The sequence below is a fragment of the Hippocampus comes genome, unplaced genomic scaffold (genome assembly GCF_001891065.2).
Source record: "Hippocampus comes isolate QL1 unplaced genomic scaffold, H_comes_QL1_v1.1 scaffold265, whole genome shotgun sequence".
Taxonomy (NCBI): Eukaryota; Metazoa; Chordata; class Actinopteri; order Syngnathiformes; family Syngnathidae; genus Hippocampus; species Hippocampus comes.
In genome coordinates this window covers 56,720-79,636 of record NW_017808116.1, presented here as the reverse complement: position 1 = coordinate 79,636, position 22,917 = coordinate 56,720, and the positions used below count along the sequence as shown (strand labels likewise).

Here is a 22,917-nt window from a genome sequence, read left to right as displayed (position 1 = left end):
GCTGGGTCCCCCGCGTCGTCATTTCAAGGTTGCACTTTGCTGGACGGCCGTTGCCTGACGACCGTCGAAGTGCCGGCGTGCACGCACGTTGAATAAAAGGCGCGGCGGCGTGAGTCACACTTAAGTCCGTCATCAAGTCGGTGCGGGCTTCTCAGGGCAGCTGTTGCAAACACTAAAAAAAGTACCCCAAAAAAAAAAAAGCGGATCTGACGGTGCTCTCATTTGCCCCTGGAGGCGACACGGCATGGCACTTATGGTGCCACTTTGCACAACTTTTTCTCCTTGAAGCCGTTAAAGTTACATGACAATTGCATTGTCGAGCCCGAAAAGGTACAACTGCATCAAAACGGGTCTCCGAATGGAACTTTTTGCAAAATGACGCTGTTAAATATTACACCGAAACGGAGGACTTGTATTTCTTTTAAAAGTTAACTATTGTCATGTTTGTTCTTTTCGCCAAGGCCGTTTTCTTGATAAATCACATTTCATACACATGGCAACTCAATGTGCCAAACAGTCGTGTTACTGATCCGATTTTTATTTTTCTTCCCCCCCCCCCTTTAACCTCATCACATCAAGTTACGTCTCGGCCTCTCATCGGGTGCGCGACCTCACATTGTCGTTGCTAACCGCTCTTTGTTTGCGGTGTCGTGAGTGTTTGCCGCTTGACAGTGGAACCAGACCGATGGCCACTCGACATAAGCGTCGCTTGTTTTAGCAGGCCAGCAAGCAATGTGGCACCTTGACGCATACTAATGATCATTCAGATGGCTTCCAACCACCGCCGCCCGCCTTCTCCCCCCCAAACAAAACAAAACAACTGGACCGTTACGTCGTGAACTGCGTCCAAAGCGCCGGTGAAGATAAAACGAGCCAGACAGCCCGGGGAGTTGCTCTATTAAAGGTTCGTCGGGAATTGTGTGTTTTGCATAAAAAAAAAAAAATAAAAAATAAAACGCCGTTGAGGACATGAACTGGCTGTGCTGAGACGCGATAAAAAAAAAATAGCACAGATCTCCAACAAGGCTGGCAAAAATCATCCTTCCTTAGTTCTCCGATGGGAAAAATCAGTTGAGTGCTTTTTTTTTTTTTTTTTTTACATCTGGGCTCGGCACGTTGGCCTAGCGGTTAGCAAGTCTGCCTCACTACTGCGGTCCACTCTGTCTCAAGACGTGATTAATCAATGATCAGTTTGGCCGCATCAAATACGGTCGTTTGCTAAACCGACCGACAGGGATCCCTTTCTTCTCGCGGGAAGAGGCGAGCGTTTCTCTCAATCTCATGCGGATGTTTGTCGAAGCTCACTTCAGCCCACCTCAAGTTCAAAGCGAGCGGACAAATCCTCCTGCCTCCCGAGTCAAGTGCCCTGACCTCCCCCGTTGGCTAAAAATACACTTGGGTGCCGGTGGGTGGTCACAAAGTGTTCGGCGAGCTGCTTCCAAAGCGCAACTGCGAGTTGCTGTATACTTGAACGGGATTCGCAAAGCTGCCGTGTCGCGATTAGGAATCTGTTCAAGCGCACGACGACGACGCACGCTTGTCCTGGAAAATCCTCCTTTGAGACGGACAGGAAAATTTGTCTTGGGCTTTTTCTTTCGCTTTTCATCCGGATTTTTATCCTCATACGCTCTGGCCGTCCTGAATGCTTGCAGACAGTTAAAAAGAAAACAAAATAAAAAAACAATTCCCTAATCACCGTCAACGCTTAAATGCCCAGACAAAGCTGCTTCTTCAAGCAACAATAAAGGCAAAGGAAGAGATTGGAAGGTTTAAAAAAAAAACGAGAAAACAATAAATTGTCTGCCGGTTAAGGCTTGCTGAAGGCTTACAAGTCGATAGACGAGAAACTTGCTCTTCTTTAAATGTATTCCTAATCTGCGGCGCGTGCAGGAAATGTTTTTGTGAGTGCTAAGTAGCTTAAGCATGCTCGTCTGTGGCTCGGATAATAATGACCACGAGAGAAAAACGTAAGCGCCGGTGTCGCGTTTTGAAAAAAAATAAAAATAAAAAAATCCGGGACTGAACTTGGATCGAAAACCGTCAACTGCACGAGAGACATCCAGCCCTCCATTTTCGCGAGGCGCTTGTCCTCATTCGAGTGGCGAGTTCCCGAAGCCCGTCCGAGCTGATTTTTGGCGCCCCCCGAACTGGTCTCCGATGCCGTGCCATCCGAGCCGCCGCTGCTCTGTTCTTGGCTCATTTCGGAGTGCAATCGCTTGTAGATTTAATTCCAATATGTATTTTAATTTCCTTTGGCAGTCAGTCGAAAATGCAATATTCAGGAAGGCTGTTTTTCTTGGCGTCTTCGACTTTCCAAATCCACCCCCCCCTCCCCCACTCCTCTCCCCCGATCTCAAAGCCTTAATCCTGGACCGGATTCAAAGACACCTCCTCCGGTGGAGTATCGCGGGGAAGTAGAAATAACTTTGCCAGGCTTGGTGTGAACCGGCCCCCCGCCGTCATGACGACGACGACGACGTTTTGGATTGATCCCAAACCCGGAAATCTCCAAAAGCTCCCCAAAAAAACAGATGAGAACTAAATTGGTGGGGGAAAAGCTCGCATTGGAACAAAAATAACACAATTAGGATTGTAATGCTCCTTCACGATCCAAATGACGTCGTACGAGCGTCGAACTGAGCTATTGGGGCTGAAAAGCCGAAAATTTACAGCTTCCTCCGTGACATGCTTGGGAATTCTGATTTGGAGCGATATTTCGATGCGCAAATAAGATAACAATCCAAGTAGCAACGGGGGGCGGGGGGGGGGGGGTTGGCGAGGGCGCTGCTTCTCAAACTGGGCTACTGTCAGTCGCAAAATATTTTGTCCGAAATAATATGATGAGAAGGGCGGCCCGGTGGACATGTGGTTAGCGCGTCGACCTCACAGTGCAGAGGTAGCAGGTTCAATTCCATCTCTGGCCTCCCTGTGTGGGTTTTCTCCGGGTACTCCGCTTTCCTCCCACATTTCAAAAACATGCATGGCATGCTGATTGAACACTCCAGATTGTCCATCGGTGTGAGTGTGAGAGCGGATGGTTGCTCCAACCGTTCAGGGTGTCCCCTGCCTACTGCCCGAAGACGGCTGGGATGGGCTCCAGCAACCACCCTCCAACCCCACCCCCCGCGACCCTTGTGAGGATAAAGCGGATCAGAAAATGGATGGATAATATTATTAGAATAAAGTTTTATTCAGTTGCCTGTACTTTTTTTTTTCCTCTCCACTATTTGCTCTTTGGAGTATTTATTCAAGCAAGGACACAGTGGTGCCATTCTATTTGACATTGATTGAATTCCTACAATGCAAAGATAATTTCATGTTTTTGCCTTCATCATTTTTCCACTGCGAGATTGATGCGTCGGCGTACCTTTTTCTCCTCTTTAAAAAAAAAAAAAAAGATTTAAAACCCAATTTCCCTGCCGCGCCTCATTTGCTATTCAGTGGCGATTAATTAGTGATACGCGTGGAAGTGTTTGTTGCGAGTGCCCGCCACGTTCAAGGAGCGTTTTATTTAAGGCTTTTTTTTTTTTTTTTTTTTTTTTTGAGCGTGGAAAGCATCGGTTTGGCTCCAAGCAATTACACGGTGTTGTTAACGATCAAGATGTGGCTGGAAATTAATCGCACAAGGCCAGAGTGAAATTAAATGTTGCATTTACTGTATGGCCGCGCTTCCCCCTCGGGACAATCGCACACTTTTAATGAAAAATGATACTTTCAAACGCCGGCAAAGGCAGGTCAACGCCACATGGCTCGCCACCCGCTCCGAAGAAAGACAGCGACGCAAAATTGCTTTTGTATTTATTCTCTCTTTTTTTTTTTCTTTCCCCTGCACTTCTTTGCATTCACCTCGCGGTGAGAGGCTAACATCTTAATCACAATTGTGTCATGAACCGTAAACACTCATATGCTCGACGCGGGGATGGCGCCTGCCTCGGGCCGAGTTGCTGAAGAAAAAAAAAAAAAAACACAAAAAAAAAAGCCCACAACAGTGATGGAGTTCTGCGAGACTTTTTTTTTTCACAGTCTGTTGAACTTAATATGGGATAACAAAATCTGCTAAATATAGCACGAGAGCAATTTCATCATGCCCGTTAAGGAGGAATGCGGGGTTCCCCCTGGACCTGTCATCAGTCCACTGTTGGGATGTAACGATATCCAAACGTCACCATATGATGATATTGCGATATTGTGGGGAAGCTGGCGATATTAAAAAAATATATATTAAAAAACAAACAAACATTTATTCCGTGTCACTGTTTTGTTTGACCAATACTTGGTGGATGGAATTCTACTCAGCTCGCCATCCCTCCAGGCCCGCCCTTGGTGTCCTGAAAACCCATAGACAGTTCCTTTGGCTGGTGGAGAGGAGTCCTTCCGTGACCTCAAACTTGCACCTGGTAAAACTTTTAAATCAGCCAATCGCATTTCTGTAATGATTTGTTTAGCCGCACATTGTGTGGGATTACAAAGCGCCGCTGGCTCGCGGCCATTTGCTCAGTTCGGATTGGTACGGCCGTCGAGGGGCTGCGGCCTTTGGCAACGGCGGTCTTGGCTGGTACGGGTCCACGTGCAGTCCATAGAAGTTGGCACTCAAAAGTGCCCATTAACATTTTGTAAAAGCTTATTTCCCCGAGTAATCAGAGCCCTACCCATTTTTTTTTTGTTTTTGGGGGGTTATTTTGGTTAATTTTTTTTTTTTGGGGTTGGGGGGGGGCTGCAATTTTTTTTTCTTCTCCAGTTGGTTGAACAACAGAAGTAGCAGCAGTGTGTGGACGAGGTCCAAGATTTTGTTTTGCCTCCAATTTGCTTTTCCATCCCTGCTTTTGGCACAGTGATCTTCTTTCAGCCTGACACATTACTGGAGCGCCATCACTGGACTTTTTTTTCTTGTCTTTTCAGGAGAGCCTTTGAATATCGTGTCACACTGAATAATTGAGTTAGACAAAACGACAATTAAATCTGATTATGACCACCCAAATTTTTTTTTTTTTAGCGCTCATTTTAACGGCGATGTCACTCCCAAAATAGTCTGCCAAGTCGTCTTCGCCGCGTCTTTATTCCTCCCTTGATGGATAAGACATTTGGGAAGCAATAGTCATTTCATATTCATGTCTGTCTGCCGTTTAAACGTTATTTTTAGAGTCTTATTATGTATTTGTCAACGGATGCTGCGCCTTGTGAACAGGGAGGGTTGTCGTCTTTCAATGAAAAACGGGTCAAAGAAACAAAGAATCCGATTTTTATTTATTTATTTTTTTTTACTCAATCATTCACATCGACGTATCGGTCGTCCTTTAGTTCACAACACAGCTGTGACCATAAACCAAATTTGTCATCAGAACTAGCCATTGTCTGTCGCTAACCTACAGTATGCTAACGCAGTCGTAAAGTCATGGTTAGCATGAAAAACACCGCCAGGCTACAAATAGGAGAACAATCGATTGAAAAACTGTAAGCAAGCACTGCGGGAACTGACCTAGCATGTATCCCTACAGCGCCGCGCAAGTTAGCTCATCGCGCGGCATTCGTGACTTCAAAACGCTGTATGCCGGTACAATTGTAAAGCTCGTCGTCGTCGCCACATCTTTGTTCCCGTTTTGATAGATGAGCCTTGAGTGAAGCAGGTCTCATGAGGCGGCGGGGAAACTACTTGAACCAAATCCCCGGAAATGGAACTGCCAAGGTTGAAGCCTGCTGCGAATAATCTGAATTTTCATTGCTAGCTTTGCTCTGCCACCTGGTGATTTCCCTCCCGTCCGCGAGCCCGGGATATCAAAATAAGATCCGCCTGGCAAGCTGAAGGAAAACACGCCAGTTAGTCCACAACCGGGGCCGCCTGTCTCGTGCCATTTGTTTCAGTTAGCCGCTTATGCGCTCGCTTGTCAAAGGCCACTTGATAGCCCAAAGGCAGAGGACGGTAAATTGTATTTTAGCCGCAAAGGTATTAGGGCCGGCCCATTACGACCGAGCGTCGATTCGAGAGTCAGACAATTAGAGTCATCATTAATCGCTATCGGACGCCATCGACGGGGCTGAGGAGACGCGGTGGCGTTATGTGGGGCTTTATGGGACAATCGATCAACGTGATCGCCAACTCGACTTTTTGCCGGGTCTGACGCGCATCACACGGGATGGAAGTTTACGCCATCCGCCACGGGAAAAATCTCTCTTCGCAAGGACCAAAAAGCATCGCGATTTCCAGGGTGGCGGTTTGAATTTGTCATTTGCCTCGGACACTGACCCCGACCCCGTTCTCCCTTCTCGTGTCCTGGCAGATGACCCAAGAACAGTGCAGTCATCGGAACAATGTCCAGAGTTCAGAGCAAGCGCAAGTGTACAAAGTGGGAATCTACGGCTGGAGGAAACGCTGCCTTTACTTCTTCGTCCTGCTGATGATGATCCTCATCCTGGTCAACTTGGGGCTCACCATCTGGATCCTCAAAGTCATGAACTTCACCATCGTAAGTCCCCTCGCTTACAACCTCCCGAACGGTCGACAGAAGAGTGTACGTTTACGGTCCTCTCAAATGTACTCAACACACAGCCAAAAATCTCGAAACCACCGGCAACAAAAGTGAGCACACCCCGTTGCGAGACTGTCCAAATTGGACCCAGGTCGCCATTTTCATCTCCGGCATCACGTAACTTGGTTGTGTTTCAAGATCCCAGGCATGAGGGACCAGCGGGTGTTAAATTTGGTGTCATTGTTCACACACACTTTCATATTTATCAGCTGGAGGGGAAAAAAAAAAAAAAAGCAATAGTTGTTCACCATGCAGCAGGCCTACGCTATTAGGAGAGACCGCTAACACCTTCAAACTTGGCTGCGGTTGCTTCCGCCGCACTGAATTTCAGCACCAGCCACCCTCTTTTTTTTGATTTTGTGTTGTTAACATTTTTGGTGTAAAATAGGAATTTGCACCAGTGGCCACCACCCGCTCCAACACACGCGATTAAAACAGCAGCCTGCTTGTCACATGGAACGACAAAGACCAATTGTTGGCTTGTCATTCGTCACTTGCGGGTGTTGGAAACGATGATGTCCTTGTCACGGCTAACGCCTTTGGAATTTTTGGCCTCTCCTCGAACATCCAGGCTGACATCTTCAAAATAAATCAATAAATCGAATTTGACCTTTTTTGAAAAGATTTTTTTTTCTGAAGGATTACATTTTCTGAGATTTATACACTACAACTTTTTTTTTTTCTAAATTGACTTTTTTTTCTGAAACATTACTCCTTTTTTGCAGGTTAAATATTTTTTTTAAAATTCAAAACTTTTTTTGAAGTGGAATCCGATTCATGAAAAATTCAGACTTTTTTTTAAATTACACAAATGACCTGAAAAATGACTGAAAAATTAACCGCTTTAAATTTAAAAAAATATTTTTTTCCTGAAACTTCAAGATTAAGATTTTAATGTCATCGTCATTAATATTATTATTTATTTATTTTTTTTTTAATTAAATTAAAACCCACTACACACACATGAAACCGCCGCCTGGTTGTCACAAACAAATCCGAGAAACAATCTTTGGCTCGTCATTTGTCACCTGGGGGGAGAGCGGCGCTGGAAACGACGACGCCCTTGTCGCCGCTAATGCATTTGGAATGTTTTGCCTTCTTTCCGATGCGCCGCCCGACATATTAAATCGTCATGGCGCCTCACATGTGCCACGACAAAGTGTTGGCTGATTTATGGAGATCTCATATTAAAGCCCCGCTGTGAAGTGGACCTCATGTTTTATTCAAAACTACCGCTGTGTGTGTGATGGCATGTTCTGTCTGTCTGTGTGAGTGTGTGTGTGTGTGTGTGTGTGTGTGTGTGTGTGTGTGTGTGTGTGTGTGTGTGTGTGTCTCACGCTTTTGTAGTATGTGAGTCATCATCGGCGCGGTGGATTACAGCGAGGCAAGACAGATGGGTTGACGCAGAGGGAGAAAGTCGGCAGAAAAGCCAGAGGCGGGAAACAAGAGTGGAATCTCAACTCGCGTGATTCGTGCAGACGAGTCCATTCATTCGATTCATTCGATTGGTTTAAAAAAAAAAAAAAAAAAAAAAAAAATCAAGGCGGACTTTTACAGAAACGCATCCATTCATAGTTAAGGATCCCCAAAATCCGCGGTTGGGTTTGTGGGTTTTTTTTTTTGTTTTGTTGTTGTTTTGTTTTTTGTACGTTAACTCTTTGCCACCGTAATCAATGACGTCTTGAGTCACGAATTAGGTTCAAAGAGAACGAAGGATATTGACTTGCTGGGTACCCAAAATAAAAAAATATCACGCCTAATATTATGCTGGAAAAAAAAGTCGCGATTTGGTGTGTTCAAAGTGCGCAGCGACAACCAGGAAGTTGCTTTTGCAAAATCCGTACGCGGTCAGCAGGTTGACAAGCTGCCTTGGTCGGAAGCTTGACTCTCGCCTTTCTCTCTTCCACCTCTCTCGCTTTTCCTGAAAGTCCTCTCTTTCATCCTTGTTACCATGATTATGATGATGGTACTTTGCATGCCTTTGGTCTTTCCAGATCGTGTCTTTCTAAGTCCACTTTTCACCGGTAATGCGTCGGGATGCTCTCAGCAGATAAACGCCCCTCTCGCTCTCTCTGTGCGCCTGATTGTTGGCGATGGCGAGAAAAGCGAGAGCTGTCATTTTCCATCTGACTGCAGTATGGCCTCCCTCCCCCCGGGTCTATTTTTTTTTTCTTTTGTTTGTTTGGGTTGTTTTTTTTCGCTCTGATGGTTATGGTAAAGACAAGGAGAAGAAACAGAGAATCTATCGGGACCACCTGCTACTGACAGGGTTGTTTCTGTTTTCATGCAGACCTTCACCAAGGCTTAGAAAATTGCCCAATGTGATCAAAGACGTGAACAGACCAAAGTGCAATCTGGAGCAGATCCGAATTAAATTTGGGTTGACGTTAACATTCAACAATCAGGGTGGCAATTTTATGTTGATTTGAACTTTGCTCCAAATCTCGATCACTTTGAAAATGCAACTTGTTTTTGGCAATTCAAATTCTGCCGACACATCGAGCGCTCTTCCAAGATAGACTGTGATCTCCTCATTTTTTCGGCAATCTGGATTAAAATTTGAACTGGATTTAGTTTGGCAGTCTTCATCAGATACAAATTGAAAGCGATACAATCATCCGAATATCTCACTTGCGATTTCGCCCGATTGAGGCTTGCTTGATTGGATCGCCTTTTTGGGGATCTCATCATGCCTGAAATTGAACCGGAAGTCGACCATTATGATTTTACACAAATTCCAAAGCACAACATCATTATTTATATTTAAAAAAAAAAGGGGGGGGTGGCCGGTGGGGACGTAAGAGTCCATCATTCATCACCTTCATTTTATGTGTAACCTATGTCACTCAAAACCCACTTTTTCACTTGATTTGATTTTGTTTTCCGGCCAATTTTGAAAAAGCGAGTCGCATGAGACCAAACATTCCCCCCCACCGCCACCACACACCTCCCCCGCCTCCTGAACGACTCGCGAGCTGCAGAATTGCCTGCCGGCGGCCTTAACTCTCCCAGTGCCGATGAGATCGGAGCTACAAGGCTCTCATTTGAGGCAATTAAGAGGCCCCTTTTTCCTCCCTCTCAGCTTTTGGCAAAAGGTCAGTGGCGATGGCGTGAAGAGGAATCCGGGGATGGTAAAAGTGTAAGAAAAAAAAAAAAAAAGAATCTCTGTCTGCGGCGGTTTTCACAGTTCACATGCAATTTGCTGTTGCAGAAAGGAGGCGCTAATGAGACGGAAGACTTTGCGACTTTGCTCTTTTTTTTTTTTTTTTGGATGGGGAAATGAGTCAGTGGCATTGTTGCCAACAGAAAGTGATTCCATTCAAAACAATGACGAACACAAAGATTGGACAAAATAATTACCCGTCGCTATGGTGGTGCTACATTTTTGGCCAGTGTGTGTGTGTGAGTGTGTGTGCGCGCGCGCGCGCGTGCGTGGTTATACATTTTCATTCCGCTGAAAAAGTCAAAACTTTGTCGCGTGGCGTTGAGATGAAATGAATTCTTCCATTTTCCACTCGGCTGCCTTGCACTTGTTTGGACGTAATTGCTTCCGAAGAAAAACACGTTTGAATGTGGAAATGAGCTCGCGTTGCCGTCCGTCCCTTTTGTTTCACCTGCACGTCGGTTGAATCAATACTTACTATTTTGCTTCTTATTTATTAGTTTTTTGCATTGACTCTTTCTCTTTGCGTCGTTTCCTCTGATTGTTTTGTTGCATCAATGCACACTTTTGCCTGCCATGTAACGATTGAGTGAAGCTTATCGCAAATAAAATGACAGTACAGTAAAACTACTCAGCCACGCTTTTTAGAGCACAGTTGCAAATGTTGATGACAAGTGTCTCGCAAATATTGGTCAAATCAGTTCGGATTAAAAGTGAAAATCAATCAAACGTTGGCGCTACGAAATAAATGGACGGTGCCGTATAACACCCCGCTTCTTTCGTCGAATGTCAGCTGATGTAGGCTATGGAAATTGATTTGCTGCGTGCTTTTGGAGCTTTTTTTTGATCAGGGTTCCCTAAAAGTTTTTTTTATTTCAAATTTTACCATGGCAGGCCGAATCAAATGCTCTGGTGGGCCCGGTATGGGGCCATGGGCGCTAGGTTGCCCACCCCTGCATCAGAGGAATGTAAGCGCGCCTCGTGCAAACACTTTGATGCAGTCTTCAGTAAGAAAAGCAGTTAAACCGGAAAGGGCCGTGGAAAACGCTTCGGCATCCTCCGAGGCATCTCAAGTGGCCGCGCAGAAAAATTTGACTGAAAAAAAAAAAAAGAAAAGAAACATTAGACTGTACAAAACGAGACCTCAGGTGCACAATAAAGGAGATTCTTTTTTTTTTTCTCAGTGGAAGGTATGAAGGCTGCCAAATTCAAACAATGCGCGCTTCAAGTGATTCTAACGAGGACTAACGAGCGTGTTCAATGTAGCCTCAGATTGTGACTTGGTGAGGTGTTATTTTTATCGTGTTGGACTCGTTAAAAAAAAAAAAAAAAAAAAAACTTTCAAAAAGTTTCCTATCTACAACGGTTTTATAAGAAAGCTCGTCGTGCGTTTCACTCGACGACTTGTCATCATTCGGGTCGCGGGCGAGCTGGAACTTGATTAGGGTTAACCAACTGTGTGGCAAGATAATCAAACACAGTTCGCAGGTACAAATAGACAAATTCACCGTCAGATTATGCTTACTCCCCTTTTTGCTCCCCTCGTGGTAAAAAAAATAAAAAATAAAAAAAGTTGACTTGATTTTCAAGGCGGCCCTTATTTCCCTTATGAGGCTTTGCTACAGTTGGTAGCATCCAGAGCGTCATCTTCGCGCACGCACACACACAGTCACATGGCTGCGACAGCGGCCATTCTCAAGCCGATGAGCCATAAAAACAATAAAGCGCGTCCAATTACGCCCAAGTAATGACTTCATAATCGAGAGCTTAATCGCTCCACTTTGACTCCATTTATTCAGAACAGTGCGCGTTGGTGCCTTCATCCTCCCGAGGGAGGGAGGCCCGGTCGCCGACGTCGAAAAGCCACACGCGGAGAGAGCGCGAGGGCGAGGGCGATGAGAGCCCCGCAGGTCGCAAACATCGGCCGTCAATCACGAGCGTCGCAGCGGCATCAGTGACGCCCAAGCAAACAGAAATCCATCAGCGGTCGCGACGCGTAGCAGCCGCAGGCCAAGAGGCGCAAGATGGCGGCTCGGTTACTCTCATGTACGTCCACAAGTTGCAGACGCGAACGAGGAAGCGAGTGTAATGAATCTGAAAAAAAAAAGTCTACACCCCCCCCTCTTTACAATCAGTCCACAAGTTGCAGACGCGAACGAGGAAGCGAGTGAAATGAATCTGGAAAAAAAAAAGTCTACACCCCTCACCCCCCTCTTTACAATCCCTGCTTTTACATCGCAAAGCTTTTCCCAACTTTAATGCGAGCTATAAACCGGCCGCCTCGATTGATGATAAATGAATATTTTAAAGTCGGAAGGTAAAAATGCGTTTTCATCCGCTGCAGCTGGCGCCTCAGGCAAGGTGGAGGGAATTATGAACCGTTGCAATTAAGCACTCCGTTCTGGCGCGGAGCCTGTCGGCTTCTTCTGGAACGCAAACGACAAGAACGGCTGAACTTTATTCGGGGTTAACCGGAGGCACTTAACATGGTGGCCGCTGTGTGCGAACTTCCCATTTAAGTTCGAATGGGATTGTTACATTTTGAACACAACCACAACCCCGGTTTGTGACTGAGGAAAGCCTACAAGATCACCAAAACTTTATTTTGGGCTCTTGAAATCAGGGTGGATGTGCGCAGATTCCCATTGAAATGATTTTCAAGATGATTGGTTAATTTTGATCAACTGTATACCCAGTTTCCACCCACGTTAAATAAATGACTGAATCAGGAAGTTACTGTAGATTACTAAAGCAAAAACAAAAACATCAGGAAAAGCTTACAAGAACAGATGACCTCGATTTGGGGTCAGTCACGGGCCCTTGAAATGTTGTCGGGTGTGCGTGCTGGCCCTCATTGAACACAAATTTCAATGGGGTCGGTAAATTCTCAACACAGCGGGTGTGCACACTTATGCAACCTGTCTCTTCATTTTTCATAAAGCAAATCAGGCAGGCAATGGGTGGCGTTAATGGTGGAAACCATTTTGAAATGATTCGTATTTTTGTCAAACGAGTCGCAAAAAGGGTGTGGAGACTTTTGCTATTGGCCGTAGACATTGACACCGTACATACAAAAGAGCAAGTCATGAGAGCGCATCACCCGAGACATTTGCATAAGCGGCCCCGCCTCCCGCCTTGCCTTTCCTGCGCCGTCCTTTTTACGCCCCCTCATTGACGCCGCGACCGGTCGTCCCGTTGCCCCAATCTGCCTCTGTGTGTTTATCGCGCTCTCTCGCTTTCTGTGTTGCCTGATCGTTCATTCTCAGGCTGTAGACCCCCGCCCTGGCCCCCTTCTCCTTCTCTAATCCCATTGATGGATGATGCGGGACGGCGACGGGGACAATCTCAAAGCTAATTCCGCTGATAGCCATCGTGTCGCGCTGAGTAACTGCTACCTTTTGCTGCCACGTGCTCGTCACCTGTGATCAGTAGAATAGCCCCGTTAGCTTCATGCTAACAGGCTAGGAAACGCCAGCGAGGAGCTGAAGGAAATGTGCATCGGTTGAACTGTCGTTATCAACGTTCAAACGAGTTCGCTAAGAACAGGACGTACGCACGGCCCCGACCTTGAATTTTCATCCGCGCTTTGTTGCGTTTTCTCTCGGTGTTTTATACATTCAAAAATGTCGTGCGTCCCTGACTGTATTTTGTTCTGTCCAAAGGGTTTAAAACTCTGCACAATAGCTGCGGTCGTGGGGGGCGTAAAAGATGACCGTCTCGGGTTTAATAACAGAAACAATTGGACCATGACATTCGGTAGCAAACAACACACTGCTCCCCCCTTTTTTTTCTTTTTGCTACACTGAACAGATGGCTGCAGATGGTGACTCATCCAGTCGGTCTTTTATTCTCAAATAAAGCCTTTTGATCTCTATTGTGCAAATGTTTTTTTCAACCACAGTTCTCGACAAGATTGAGGCTAGTCCTAAGTAGGTCTTCCGTACCAAGGGGTGCAGAAAAAAAAAAAATCCCGTCTGACTTTTGGGCGAGAGCGGTGGGAAGGGGGGTGGGGGGGGGGGGGATAACTGGCATTCACATCCGTGCTCAGGAAGGCTGCGGGGCACCGGAGCCCATTTTGCTGAGAGAAGCAAGGGTCCATCACATCGCAGCCTATCGAGATAGAAAGGCAATTTCGAGTCCATGAAAAATGTTTTGGGGATGTGAAAGGGTCGTAAGTGGAGAACCCAAAGAATGGAATCTTGGAGTCCCGGACTGCAAGGAAGTTCGCTTCAAAAGTGGATGATCAGAGTTGAGGCCTTTCCTCAGCTGTTGCCACAAAATTGCAAGGATGCCGTCGTCCTAAATGGGCAACAACGTGGACTCCGGCGGGATCTGTCCGACCGAATTCGTTTGAAGTGGAAAGGCGTGGCCGGAACCAACAGGCGCTAAACACAAATGAGGCAAGCGAAAGCGCCAAGGTTGAACACAAACGAGACGGCCAGGACGCAAGGGCAGCCTTGAAAGCGATCGGCGGCAGGAGTAAACGATGCAGACATGGCTGATTATTTGATTTTTTTTCCTAAAACTTTGTCACTGTTCAGTTCAGACTTAACGAAGAAAGCGGGAGTCGCCCCACACCTGCAAACACAGCTGCCGCCAATGACGCTGAGTAATGTTTGACTCGCTATCACTTAGCTAAAACATAGCTTCGCCGTCTTTGTGGATGTTCAAGTGTGATGTCATCGTTTTTGCGTCTCTCGTCTTTGAGTGGCCCAAGCTCGCGTGTTGCTGTTCTCTTTTTCCTCAATTTGATCAAAACCATCATCCTCCGATCCAACTCAAAGGATCCTCAACGCTCCCTTTTGGATTGCTTCAGTGTGAGCGTCTGCTCCTTGCGAGTGTTTTCATTTTGCCCCGTTCAAAAATGACATGGGCGACCGTGGCTCTCCTTTACATTCTCATCAGTTTATGGAGATTCCAAGTGACGGCTTGTGACCTTGTGATTTGAAAAGCCTGTAGGCTAGGTCTCGCGCGAGTCAAGGTAGCGCTGAATATGAAAAGCTCTCTCATTTGGTTGCGTCCACCTCCATCGTGCGTATAAATGGAAATTCTTTGCTTTTGTCGACTGCTGTATTTTTAATGTCGGGAGTCATTTCCCCAAGGGCCTCGAGACGTTTATATTTGCTTTAGCCTCGGGTTAGCCAGGCCTTGATGCATATCGATGCCGGCACTCAATAATAGCCTGAGTGCTTTGTATTATTGATAAGAGTGCCTCGACGTACCTCCGAAGGCATCCAAAGGAAGACGAAGGAGAAGGATGATGAATACTTCTGGGCGAGGGGGGGTTGGAATACACGATGTTACCTTGGCGTCCACGTCGCCATTGCTCGTCTGTCGCCAATCAATCTGAGCACTAGAGCGACACGCGCAAATTCCCCATAAGCGTCGGTGGTGACGGCGAAGGCAATGATCGATGGCAGTCTTGGTCGCAGTTGATGTCTTTTCAAATGCGGATGAGTGGACGCCAGTTTCACCGATGAACGCAGAAATGGCTGCATTTGTCCATTGCGACATTGTAACTCTTGCCTTCGCCACTTCTCGGCTGGATTGCTGGAAAGCACTTTACTTTGGACTCGGCCGATCCTCCATTAAGTGTCTCCAGATGGTCCAAAATGCTGCTGCTCGCCTCTTGATGGGGTGCTTGGACGCAGGAGCGCATAAGTCCGACTGTGGCAAATTCCAGGACTTGCACTTGGAAGAACTCCGACTAACAATTTGCCCAATTGAGAGCCGCAATCGGAAACTTCCCAACTCCCATTTCGCAAGCCGGTGAATCCTGGTCAAATGTATCCATTTTAGGGGGCCCGAACACTTCCCGTCGCAAAACTCACTGGAAACGAATGACTTCACTTTGGAAATGTAGAAAAGACATTTGGGTTTCAGATCGAAAAATAAACGTGACACCAAAGTTAATTATTCGACGAACAACGTTTTTTTTTTAATGTTGTTTTTCCAGTTCCTTGAATGCCATCCCCAATGCGCGGGCCGCTGTCCTCGGAGTAAACGTGAAAACAAAGAGCCGGCAGGCAGGGCAAGGGACGGCAGATGGCATCAAAAGCCGAGTCGACGAGGAGGAAAACACAGTTGTCATCAAGGGAGACCAAACAAGGGTGAAGACTTTTCACAGGATGAAAGTCGGCTTTAGCTGGCAGCCCTGAAGAAGACGAAGAAGAAGAAGGTGAAGATGCTCATTTGAGTGTCCTGCTAAGAAGTCGTTGTCGTCACCGTCTCGTGAATTATTCATGACTGCTCGCCTTGCCGTGTGCACGCTCCAGAGAAGAAACAAAACCCAGGAAAAGTTTGGATTAGAAGGCCAAGTCAAAACAGTTTTTTTTTTTTTTTTCATAGCGTGACTGAACAATGCAGCTAATTAGCTCGCTCCACATCACCAGTCATTGTTATTTATTTACAGGGATACATTGACAAAAAAAAAAAAAAAAAAACACCAACTCAACTTTATGAACTAATTCACTTGAAACTATTTTGCAGCGTATTGCCAGCCGTTTTCGAAGGCCAAGTCAAAACAGTTTTTTTTTTTTTTTTTCATAGCGTGACTGAACAATGCAGCTAATTAGCTCGCTCCACATCACCAGTCATTGTTATTTATTTACAGGGATACATTGACAAAAAAAAAAAAAAAAAACACCAACTCAACTTTATGAACTAATTCACTTGAAACTATTTTGCAGCGTATTGCCAGCCGTTTTCGAGCACACTGACTGATCTTTCAAGACCCACAGAATAAGAAGCAAGTAGCGAGTGCTAGATGCTCGTCTTGCTACAGAAGTGGTTGGTTTCTACTTTTTCTTTTTCATTCTTTAGCAGATTCACCGAAAACACTGATTTCTAACCAAAAAACTGAGAAAACAACTTTTTTGGAGGGGGTAGGGGGGAATCACACATCAAGCAGAACTTTGATGCTTTTTTTTTTTTTTTTGCTTTTGTGACACCTCAAACTATAATACAACCAAAACGTGGTTCCGAAAGGGCGTTTGATGGTAAAATGATATATTCATAGACAACGCTGACTCACCGCCATGGCTCGAGTTGAACGTCAGCGTCTCTTTTTCCGCGCCGTTCGCCATTCACCCCATGAACTGCTTCGGGACAAGCCAGGATTCACCCTCTCATCTTGATCTTCTTCTCAAAAGCTGTGCTGTTCTTAAATCCAAAGTGATGCAACACCGCCATCTACGGGGATCTCTTTGTTACTTCGGTGGTTTTACAAATCCACAATGTTGCGTTTGTGTCCATATCGGCAGCTGACCAAAGAACTCTCCCCCGGCCACGAGAGAAAATATCGCTTGTCAACATTGAGACACAGTAAGCTTTTTTTTTGCCGCAATATAATACGCAGGGATTCACCTGCCTTGATCTCCATGAGCTCCCTTAGAACCCGGGGTAGGAGCAAGGGAGAAAAACAAAGAGTATTTCCATGTTGTCGACATCTTGTCTTTACACTGATCGAGCAGGTGATGTAAAAAAAAAAAAGGCAGGATATCAAGTGGCTGGTTAATATCCTCTCTGGTTGGAGTGTGTGTGCGCGTGTGTGTGTGCACGTGTGTGCGTGAGAGAGCTGGATGTGTAAATGCGTGAGTGACAAGTTGGACGTCCAATGAATATTAAACACAATGTGACCACAGTGTATGCGCACGCTTGTTTGTTTCCGTGCAGGACGGCATGGGCAACCTGAGAATAACAGCGGAGGGCCTCAAGCTGGAAGGGGACTCGGAGTTCCTACAGCCTCTCTATGCCAAAGAAATCCAGTCCAAACCGGTGAGTCACTATCTTGCTCGATGACCACATATAGCTTGAAAGAGTCAAACATTTATTCCCAGCTTCCATTATTATTATTCTTTGCATTAATTATGGCATCACATTGAGTTGCTCATATGCCGTTTCAGTCCCTTCACTCACTGCCAGAGATAAAAAATCTAATTTCTGTCTTCTTTACATTCAAACAATTTTCTTTTTTTTTTTTTGGTAACACTTCTTCATTGAAATGGCTTAAATTTCAAAGAATGATTCCTAAACAAACCGAGGGCACTTAGTTGGCTGCACTGGAAATGACATCTGATTGGCAGCTCCTTTAGTTCGAATTGCTGCGGTTTTTACATCACCGCAAAGCCATTAAAACGCTTAAAGAAAAGACATTTCTCTTTGTGTTTCGCGAGAGACGATGACCTCCTGCTGAGACTAACGTGGATCCGTTGCGTTGGCAACTGGAAAAGATGTGGGATGTCGGATCAGAGGCTGCCGCGTGCCACTCGTTTACATTGAACCCTCGTGTAGTGAGGGGAGTGGTTATGTTCCGGACCCACCTCGCGATAAAATCTTCAAAATGGAGAGATCGTTCGAAAATATCTCGTTTTATAGTTTTACGCCTCCCACATGCTTGAAACACATTTAGAGTGATCAATATAAACTTTTATACGTCATCCTTAGAACATTTTTACCCGTATTGCTAACCCTGTATTTTGTCCCATTCCGAATGGTATGATAAAAACCAATCCATCCATTTAGATTTATAAAATGAAGGCATGAACACGATGTGCTTTGCAAAGGTTAAAACAATTTTGGTACACCGCAATAAAAGTTCCAACAACAAAAATGTACTGAGCTTTTAACTACTGAGCACATTTAACTAACTACACGCATGCTTTCTGTTTTGTCTTGAAGTTGTAGAATGTCCTTTGTTAGCCGGTGTTTTGCGTTACTGAAACAGTGTATCGTCAGTGATGTAAAGCTGGAAGTTATCTGCATATTTATGTTGTGTTTGTGTACTATTAGAGAAAGTGGAAGCATGTAAACATTGAATAACAGTGAGCTAAGAATTGACCCTTGGGGGACGCCACATGCAATGTCCTTCCTGTGGAATGCAAAAGGGCTTGATGAGATGACGTGAATGTGTTTTCTGTCTGTGATCGGCAAAAACACTTGGATCCATAGTCTTGTTTTTCAAGAGTGTGGTTTTTTTTTTTTGTCTTCACTTGAACTGCTTTGTATTTTTCATGAATGAAATGGAAACTTTTTGCCGTTTGTCCATCCACAGGGTCGCCCCCTGTACCTGCAGTCGTCCCGAAATGTATCGGTGAACATCGTCAACAGCAACAACCAGCTGCTCACGCAACTCGTAACAGGTACGACGCGGCCGGAAAATAAAAACGCGTTTAAATTAAGGATCGCTCGTCGAGCCTTTTTCAAAGGCTGACGACACGCAGGGCAACACCACAATGAAAAGAGTTTTCCTTTCTGATCTTCGTGTTTGCAAACCGCATCGGTTTGTTTGTTTGGGCATCGTCAAAACATTTCAAAAGCGACTTTCATGTAAAACTTCACGCTGGTATAAAATATACATTTGAAGTCAATTTAAAAAGAGTCAACCTGATAAAAGATAGATCTGCTGATGCCATACGAGCCGACCGCATTTTAGATCCCACTGTCAGTGGAGTGTCGACCCATGAGGTCCTATTTGTTGTTTTTTTTGTTTTTTTTTTTCTTCACCCGAATCCCAGTGGAATTGTACAACTCGGCGTGTCACTTAATCCTTCGTGCTATACTGCACCGCTCCTTTAATGTGCCACCAGGTTCCCGCAATCCACACCCTGCCGTAACTCTGCCGCGACGTTGCACTCTTGCGTTAACAGAGCCTGGCAGACTAGCGACGTCTACAAATCAGTCTGAGTAAACAGGCACGCCGAGTGTCTTTGGCCCTGTCTGAAAGGGATGCGAACAGCACGCTTCCCCCGTTTCCAAATGGAGAGCGACAGAATCCATTGCGAGTGTCAATCAGCCGCCGTTTTTGACTACTTTGGTGCACCACTTTGTTTCGGGGCTCATCTCGCTGCTTCGAAATAAAGCTTTCATTCCGTTTCTTTCGTTACTTGAGCAGCTCGGAGGCTCTGTTGAAGTTGGGGGATCCTTACGAATGTGCGGACGCTTGATTTCAGGGTCCTTGAGACTTTTCCGTGTGTCCTGTTACAGAACACTCACAAGGGAACATGGAACAGCAGGCGCAAACGCTGCACTAACTGGGTAGTCATTTTCAATTTCGGTTCTTTTCAATCGGGGGAAATTTATTTTGTTTTTCGGGTGATTGAGTTACGAGCAAGTCAAGCTAGCGCAGCATCGGCATAAGGACAGTGCATGACAATGCAGAAGAATATATATATATATATATATATTAAGCGTCTTCTTCTGTGTTTATTGGGCTTAGGATCCAGCGGGTTCAAAGCGCAAGGCAAAATGTTCGAGGTCAAATCCACATCCGGCAAACTCCTCTTCTCGGCCGATGAGCAGGAGGTGGTGGTGGGCGCCGAGAGGCTGCGGGTGATGGGTGAGTGGTCCGTTGTTTATGAAAAAAAAAAAACAAAAAAAAAACAAACAATGCTGATGGGAGAGGAACCATCTCAAAAACAAAACGACTCTCTGATTTTGTTTTTATTTCTTTGGGTGTTTCTCTCGGTTTCAGTGCTTTTAGCATGTGTACGTTCGATTTTGTCCAATCAGATTTCTCCCTCTGTGTTGCCATGTCAGTCTAATCTGCCCAGGCCCTTCCGAATACGCCGTGCTAGCCCATTTAGCTTCAGACATACAGTGAACCTCAACATGTGCTCAACGCAGTAACAGTGGTGACGGGCGTTATCTTCATGGCAAGGAACTATGTTGAAGTGATTTGAGGTGTTTCCTTGCCGAAATCCCAAGACAATTATAAATCATTTGGGGATGACTGTATTAGCAGTAGGACTGCTTGTTCAGCCTATGCAATTTCCAATTTATCCTCCCAGGGCCAGCCAGCCGACGTGACAACGTCAGCCTTATTGCATCTTTTGATTGATTGGTCTGAGCAAAATTGATAACAGGCAACACGTTAATACGTTTTCATTTCGTCATGTTATTAGATCAATATTGTTGGTGGCACAGTTGTTACAAATTGCGTTTTTGTGTCATATGGATGACAGTGGTGGATTAAGTCCGCTAAACTGGAAGCCCACGTCGTGCACGCCCCGCCCACGCACGGGAATCCTTTGCCTCAATATGCCCATCAGTCATGGCGAGCCTTTCACCGGCGTAATGCGCTCATATTGGAGTCAAAATGTATTTTGAAAAAAAAAAAAAAAATGTGAAGGAATCTCCTTGGAGGCGTCGCCCGAGACAATTTGCTCCTCGCTTTTGCAGATGGGAGCGATTACTCCGGCTGCTCATCTACATGCACTTAACAACCTTTGCAGTCATATTTGGTTAGCGTCAGCCTACTGGAAAGTGCCGCCGAGTCGCAGATGGCGAGGAGGAGATGGAGGCACGGATAATTGGACGGACGTTGCATTGTTCCACTTTTAAATCTCGGTAGAAGGCGTCCGTGCTGCGCTTTTTGCTCCAGGAGACTTATGCATTTTTAAAAATAACCTAAAACGGTTCCCAGGTGTCTTGCGAACCCCGTCCGTGTCGCGCTCTTGTTTTAGCCTTGCTGAAATCGGGCGCTTTTGAGGGGAAGGTCCTGCCTCTTGGCCTCCGTTGTCGTCGGTTGCGACCTGCTGGGCATCTCTGACTTGCCCTGTCTGAGGCAAATAGCGAGCATCCATAAAGAGAGTCAAATCATCGATTGTATTTTCACTCATGGCGGCAGCACTTCATCACAAAGCCGCCTCTCTACACTTCACGTCGTGTCGGGGTCCAAACATAACGATGACATTTCAATCCGGAAAAATTCAAAAGAGTTTAAAAGGGATGTTTTCAGAAAATATCAGATCACAAAAACATTTACTAGTTTGTGTATATTACTTCAACTATTTGGATATTCAAATAAAAATAAGGAATTGATGATTTTTTTTTCATGAGAGAAGTTGGATTCACACTTCCATCCGCCTCTCCGGGCGATTTCGAGCCCTGCTAGGAAGCTTGTTTTGGGAATGTGATGGGATGCGAGGCAGGCGTGCTTACCGCTTATCCACCGTGCTGCCTACCAGACCGCCATTATTTTCAATTTCGTGCCCCCCCTCCCCCCGAAGGGCGATCAACCGCAGTCTAAAAATCTCTGTCATAGACCATGAAATAAGGTGTAAATAAGGTACATTGATGACGCATAGAGCTTTAAATAAAAAAATTAAAAAAAATAGATTGCCAGCAGCAGCTGGCAAAGTCTTGCTGAGGTTACCGGAGTCAGTCGAGGCTAACTCCGTGTTTTTTAACGGTTAAAAATCACTTGGAAAAACAAAAACAAAAAATCTGAATCAGAACACGCTTCAGAAAATACATCCTTTTTTTTTTTTTTTTCACAATACACACAATTTGCGAAAATGTGTACGTTTTCGGGTACGCTAGGATTTCGTGGAAAGCTTTGGAAAATGCTCAAGGTGCCACTGGAGTTTGGGGGGATTTCCAGGTACCCACGGTGAACTGTAGCACTTGAAAGAAACACTCCGCAAAAACCCCTGCGGACTCACAAGCTTTCAGCAGCAGTTGTAGTTATAAGTCCAAACCTGAAACATATAGTGGCGCCGCTTCCATGCGTCGCGGCGACTTCTCCCCGGAGTGGCGCCGGCCACCTCTGAATCGGCTCTCGCTTCCAAAGTAAGCGCTGCTCACTCATGCGGCGCGCTTCCTTCCCCCCTCGGAGATCAGCAGCGAGCGCGGATGCGTTCAAAGGGAAACTCCTGCAGAGAAGCGGAGCGGAGTGGCTCACTGACGAGGAGGGAGGGGTGGGGGGGGCGCTTTGGAGTCACCTTGATGCTGAGACCGCAGCGCGCAAAGGGGTTTTTATTTACCTGACAAATGGGGTTACTTCCCGAGCGATCTGAGCGAAAGGACGGGTTGCTTAAAGCGCTTGTCGCTGCCTCGGTCTTCGCCTTGTGTCCGCAACCAATTGGAGGGACTGTCAAAGGCCTTAGATTCACTCGACTCAAGATGGCGATTCAACCATCCGGGAGTGTTCTGCTGCGCATTTTTCAAGAGCTTGGCTTCACGATTGCTTTTGTTGGGGAGCGCACACACACACACACACACAAACACACACACCACGGAGAAGCGTGTTGTGAACACTTTGAAATCGTGAACAGTTGAGCCCTTTTGTCTGGTCTGTGGGTGTGAAGCTGTCAATCAAATACCACTATTAAGTCCCGAGAGAAGCGGTTGTTAACCTTGTTCGAGGTAACGAACCCAACCAGTTCATGTGCACGTTCACTGAACCCTTCGTTAGTGGAAAAATAAAAATAAGATTTATTTACAAATTCA

General features: G+C 45.8%; 1 protein-coding gene across 2 annotated transcripts in view; it reads left to right on the top strand.

Annotated features, from left to right (window-relative positions):
- The window catches only part of sgcd (sarcoglycan, delta (dystrophin-associated glycoprotein)), an 84,635-nt gene that overhangs the window by 44,403 nt on the left and 17,315 nt on the right, over positions 1-22,917 (top strand). For both annotated transcript variants that reach the window (XM_019858125.1, XM_019858126.1), the window contains 4 exons: positions 6,276-6,461; positions 17,362-17,463; positions 18,740-18,827; positions 19,904-20,023. In XM_019858125.1, the coding sequence (XP_019713684.1) occupies positions 6,276-6,461; positions 17,362-17,463; positions 18,740-18,827; positions 19,904-20,023 (496 nt within the window). The remainder of the gene's footprint in view (positions 1-6,275; positions 6,462-17,361; positions 17,464-18,739; positions 18,828-19,903; positions 20,024-22,917) is intronic.